At 46.7% G+C, this 6,377-nt stretch overlaps 1 protein-coding gene across 1 annotated transcript; it reads right to left on the reverse strand.

The window, feature by feature from the left end:
* Positions 1-865: 865 nt before the first annotated feature.
* Adam30 (ADAM metallopeptidase domain 30) lies at positions 866-3,388 on the reverse strand. Its single transcript, XM_021158248.2, has one exon. The coding sequence runs from the start codon at positions 3,158-3,160 to the stop codon at positions 962-964; it is 2,199 nt and encodes a 732-aa protein (XP_021013907.1). The 5' UTR covers positions 3,161-3,388; the 3' UTR covers positions 866-961.
* Between the last annotated feature and the right edge of the window lie 2,989 nt (positions 3,389-6,377).

Raw genomic sequence — 6,377 nt, forward strand, 5'->3', positions numbered from 1 at the left:
GATTGCTGGTCACATTTATGACCTGACCTTCTTTGCTTTAGATAGAGTCTTGGCTATTTTTGTTTTGTTTTATTTTTGGTTTTGCTTTTTTTTTTTTTACATTTGAATCATGTTTTATATTTTAATGCTTAAGTAAATATAATGTAAGTAAATTACACTAATATTAGGAAGGAATTTACAGTACAGATTTAACCACACTCTGCTCCTGGGGAGTTTTTATAATTTTGTTTTTGAGAAGGAAGCCGAGGAATTGCATCAGTGATAAGTAGGGGAATCTCAAATTATTGTTGTGACCCAGCTATATAGCATTGATCAAATACTTAAATAAGGATCCCAAGCAAGATCTATAGATTGCTGGGGTGCACTGTGTGAAGGTTGTCTCTGTATATCCAACCACTGACTGCTGTACCAGCAGAGAGCTGAGAACTGTTATTCTTATGGCTTCTCACCTGCCTTATACTTCATAAACAGTCACCTTCCTCGCTTGTCCATTGGCTTAATAAAGAACTGGTGGACAACAGCTAGGCAGAAAGAGGAAGGCAGAGCCTATGAACTGAGTTAGGGTCTCTGGGAGAAAACCATTAGAAGCAGGGATTCACCAGCGGGACACAGAGGTGGCCGGATGTGAGCAGACGCAGAGAGGTAACTAGGCACGTGGCAGGTCGTGGGCTAGGATAGTCAATAGTTCTGAGTCTGCCCAGCTAAAGACCTAAGTTATCAAACAAATTAATAAGTCTCAGCGTCATCATTTAACTGGAGGATCCAGAAAGTCCCACTACAATATATTGCAGATAGTAGGACTTTAACATGAGCCATGGATACAAAAATGCCACTCCAAGTGCCAAAGTCACCCCAGTGTGAATACAAAACAAAGGGATTATTTTTCATTCATTCATTCGTGTATTTACTTTGCATCCTGATCACAATTCCCTCTCCCTCCTCGCCTACCAGTCGCTCCCTCTCACCTCTTCTTCCCCCGAGTCTCAGCTGGATTTTTTTGCTGGAGATTACGGCGGCGATTACGAAACAGATTTCTTATCAGCTGCCCCAAACACACAACGATCATGGAGATGAGGAATAAGATAGTACGCAACATGTACAGAGCGCTAGTCGTTGAAAGTACTTCTGTCCTGGGTCCAGGAGGCCCACTGTCAAGGCTCCCACCGTATCCTACCTCTGCACAGAATGGGGGTTCCCAGCCATATGAGCAATGGCAATTCCTTCTATTGTTGCAAACACCTCGGCTATTGCACTTGTCAGGTAAACAGTCAAACTTCAGGTTGGTGTAGTCAACACAAGTCCTGTTAAGACACACCTGATTATGACCACAGGAGGTGCCATCACTAATGTCACCTATGTCAGGTACCCCATGGGGTATCATGGTTCCATGATAGCTTGTGCCCCAGCAAATGAGATTATCTCTCCTCAGATAAGTGGACAGTATAATGGTGTGATCTGGAAATTTGGAGAGGGCTTTAACATTGATACACTGTAGCCTGCCACAGATTGCGTTGCCTCTATGACACCTTGTATATCGGGTAGCATTTACAATGCCACAGTTCCCAGACTGGTCACCTAACATGTTCACTGCTTCGTAACACTGGTGAGGGGCCTCCTTGGCTTTACGCCCAAAGATAGACTGGCACTGCAGGTACCTGGATCTGCATCCCTTACTGAAACAAAAGCCTCCGTTTCTGCATGGAGTTCCATCCTGCTTGTAAGAGTCATCTGGACAGAAACCTGAGGTCCCATCACAGTACTCTGCGAGATCACATTCGTTCACTTCCTTCCGACACACATATCCTGATGGAAGGAAGTTACACTTATGACAGCAAAGCCCAGAGGAACAGTTGACACCTTCTTTCCATTTACAGTCCGGCCCACAGCACAGGTCTTCTTTGCAGTCTTCTTTGGAACCACAGTCACATTCCTCTTTGTTTTCCACAATTTTATTTCCACACCTCTCTACTATATGTAGCTTTGGGAAGTCAGATAGACAATAGGACATTTTATAAGATGCGTGTAAAAAATACTGATGGTAACTACAGTTACTAAACCCTGTACGTCCTGTCCCCATGATGCAGCTCTTCCTACCTCTGCACTGACAGAATTCCTCATCGTGTAGCATCCCCACACAATGGCCCAATTCATGAGCAGTCCAAGTAGCAGGCCCAAGGATATTAACATTGAGGAAGCTGCTTGCTGATCCAGCATGGAATTCTTCACAGGCTCGTCCCCAGGACCATGCATTTGCATCTATATATCTTCTCGCAATATATAGATGGAACCAGTCTGCGGGGAGCCGGTGATGCATTGAGTTTCTTTTGTAATGCACAAATTGACCTAAGACTTCAGATAAACTGGGATAATAAAGACGTATTCTATTATAATATGTCCAGACTTCAAGTGCTTTCAGTTGAATCTTCAAGCTGACATCCTGAAAGTAGGTGTCTGCAATTGAAGCCAAAAGAATGGCGTCATCCACCATCCTAGACAAATTGCCACGGGCAAACACAAATCTATTCAGGTCAAAGACCATGACCAGTTCCAGGTACCTTTGGTGCTTGTAGGACTGATGAAAGTTACTTATCCTAGCCATCTCCTCTTCCTCAGCTGTTTGCCCACCCGTTTCTTCATCAACCACACCACAAGTCTCATTGTTAACGTTGTCCTCAGTTACTAGATACACCACATGTTCAAAACTGGAAGAGGCCCTGAGGGGCTCGATTTGGTAGTATCTGGAGTCAATGTTCAGTACGCCTCGCAGACCTCCCATGCATGTACTCAGAGTAGATTCGGATTCCTGAGAGCCTTCCACGGAGCCCACGTAATTACACTGGTCTGGTATATGCGGATAATCCTCTATCAGACTGCCCTCTTGGGTGAAGGAGAAAACTGGCAGATGTCTTGGCAACAGTAACTTCTTGGGCCGCAGGTGAACAACACGCGCCTTGCCTTCTATCTGTAAGAGGTATGACAAAGAACTGTCTACACCCTGCGCCCCTTTCCTAAAGCTTATTACTTTGGGAATGGTGATTTCATATGAGTCAAAGCCCCAGTCGGGGTCAAATAGTAGGTCTTCTTCGCCTACAGCCTCAAGAAAGAGCATCGTCAGAAACAGCCAGTGGTGCTGGGGCAGGAAAGCCCACACTGACCTCATGATCTGTTCTATTTATCCCCGCTTGGTTTGTCCTGGACCCAGGAGTTGCAGGAGCAACTCCAGCCTCTGGTTTGTGCATCAGATTTCCATGGGACTCCTCTATAAATGCAGGAGCCCCAGGGGCACTGCTCCCCTGGCAGGCTTTCCTGGGAAAACGGGATTCTCAGGGCCTAGATGGCGGGTTTCCCCAGGCACGCCCCTTACCTAACGCATCCAGTTCCGTTTTCCTCCCCCACCCCCAACCCCTAACCCGGCAGTGAATTAAGCTCGCGCTTAAGAATAGAGGGAGACCGCTGTGGCGCTCGCCTTTAATCCCAGCATTTAGGAGGCAGAGGCAGGCGGATTTCTGAGTTCAAGGCCAGCCTGGTCTACAGAGTGAATTCCAGGACAGCCAGAGCTATACAGAGAAACCCTGTCTTGGAAAAAAAAAAAAATAGAGGGAGACAAGCACGATAAAGAGCGCGCCACAGCATGTTCTGAATATGTGGGATGCAGAGGGGTGGTTGTAGTGTCCGAAATGGAGAAAGAATAGGGAAATTGGCTCAGAAGACAACTTACTATGGAGCCTGTCTACAGGAGAACAGAAAAAAAAATTCACATGTTTTGCCCGTTGGTTGTGGAACATGCCTTTAATCCCGGAACTCTGAGTGGCACAGGCAGTGGGATCTCTGTGAGTTCGAGGCCAGGCTGGTCTCCAGAGTGAGTTCCAGGACTACACAGAGAAACTCTGTTTCAAACAAACAACAACAAAAGCACCATCACCACCAAAACAAAACAAAAACAAAACAAAACATAAAACTCCCACATTTGATAGCACCTCCCACACCTCACTAGTAAGTGTGCCCCATTTTCTGGTGGGTCCCTCCAAGAAGCTGAAGACACGTCAGACAGTCCCAGATTCCACATCCCACCCTCTGCCCCAGGGTTCCAACTGCTGGCTTTTCAGAGTTCTATGGCCAAACTAGAAAACGATGGTTTTGCCTCTTTTGCTGCAGGTCAAGAATTTTCATGATAGTGTTGCCATGCTCAGTAAGCACTTGTTGGGGTCGGGAGAAATCCAGGGATATTCTGAGAAAGGTACATGGTGAATATAACTGTAGTATGACTATGCACAGGTGACAGATGACGAAGCAATGGTGAAGAAAAATGTGTAGCAGAAGGCATGACTCTGGGCTGAGAAGGAAAGGGAGGGGAGGAGGATGAGAGAAAAGCACAGCCCTTATGGAGGGGTGAAGGCCTCAAAGGACTTTCCCTGAATGAAAGACATGAGCATTGAAAAGGCTGTCGCCATACTCAGAGGTGGCAGCTTGCCAGCCCTTCCACCCTCCAGGCTGGAACGTTAACTGCCTTGGTCTTGTGCAGGCAGCCGCAGCTGCTCTGCTCTCATAATTGTGGAGATCCCATCATGCCTAGAGGATGCTGTTTCCTTTGGTCCCCCTCCGCATCTGGCTCCTACAGTCTTTTCACCCTTTCTTCCTAGATGGCCCCTGAGACCTGTAGGGTGGTGTAGGGTGTGACAGATGCCTCTGTGGCTGAGCACTCCATAGACTCTTACTCTGCACTTTGGCCAGTTGTGAAGTTTTGGTTCTTTGTTTTGGGGTGTGTGTATGTGTGTGTGTGAGAGAGAGAGAGCTAGTCACCTGAAAAGACAGAATTTCTTTTTCATCTTAACTTTTTTTTTCTAATTCACTTTATGTGTCTACATTCAAATAATATTCCCCTTCCCAGATAGAATATTTATTTATTTATTTATTTATTTATTTATTTATTTATTTATTTAATGTAAGTACACTGTAGCTGTCCTCAGACACTCCAGAAGAGGGAGTCAGATCTCATTACGGATGGTTGTGAGCCACCATGTGGTTGCTGGGATTTGAACTCCTGACCTTCAGAAGAGCAGTCGGGTGCTCTTACCCACTGAGCCATCTCACCAGCCCCCCAGATAGAATTTTAAATGTGGTCAGGTATGTGGACATCCTAAGGTAACATAGCATGGGCTAGGTCCATCCCAGCACCATCAGCAGAGCCTCACATCAGCAGAGCATCCCATCATATTCCTCCATGGAACTGTGTAAGGGAAAGCAGACAGGGAGACCAAATAAGAGACCCCAGAAAACCTAGGGTGTATGGTCACGCTAAAAGAAGAGGCTTGGAGGTGGGCTGAGGAATGAGTTTGGAAAAGGAAGGGCAGGTTGAAGGGGAGCTAAGCAGGGTTCCAGGAATGCTGAATTCAGCCAAATGAAGGCTACGGTAACCGTGTGAGCTGGTTCAGGCAAGAGCTCGTGAGCTAAAGCAGACACCAGGATGCAGGTATACTAACTGGAGATTAGTTAGCTCGCCAGCTCACCTCTTCAGCTGGGCAAGAGAGAAGAGGCAAGGAGGAAGCTGGTATGGACACCACGACAAAAGGGAAAGTTAAAAAGGACAGGGTTCTGACCATTCTCATCTGCTGCTGGGAAGCCAGGCAGAGAGCCTGGCCAGCCTTCAGGGACTGGGATGCCCCATGGGTGGGGCTCCCCAGCAGAAGGCTGGGCACTGTGGGGTAAGAAGGTGAGGGAGGATCAGGCCAGCCCCAGCCCCCCCTCCCCCATGCTCTGTGAGCTCAGCCTCTGGCAGTGAGAATGAGGACTTGGCAAAGGGAACCCAGGAGCCAGGAGAGAACCTGTGCCTCCCCTACTGTGAAAGCCCTGCAGAACACTGTCAAGAATGCAGACAGTGGCAGCAGCAGACACAGCATAGCTGAGGAAAGGCTGAATTACCCTGACCATTGCTCCCCAGACTCCCTTCACCATAAGAAATAGAGAAATCCTACATTGTAAGACATCACTAAGTAGAAGCACACCGCTTAGGAGCAGATCTCTGCAGATCCACGGAGATGTACTACTGTCTTGTAGTGATGCTGTATAGACAAATAGATGACTTAAGTCTTGATGATGATCCTACAAGCATTCCTAAAATTATATCTGTGATTATTAAGTCCTTTTATAATGGAACTGCTATTTTAAAGAACTTTCTTTTTATAAAGAGAACATCTTTCTCTTTTCAGAGTCAGTCTTGCTACTATGCTCAAACTGTAGTGAGACCCATAGGGAGTACAGACATTTGCCACCACATCTGGCAGGATATTGGAACTTTTGAGACATGGGGCCTAGTTGGAGGAAGTTGCATCACCCAGGGTGTGCCCTTCAAGGGGTTATGGAGATGCTGGCCTCTTCCT

The sequence above is a fragment of the Mus caroli genome, unplaced genomic scaffold, assembly GCF_978045245.1.
Source record: "Mus caroli unplaced genomic scaffold, Mus_caroli_1 scaffold_3, whole genome shotgun sequence".
Taxonomy (NCBI): Eukaryota; Metazoa; Chordata; class Mammalia; order Rodentia; family Muridae; genus Mus; species Mus caroli.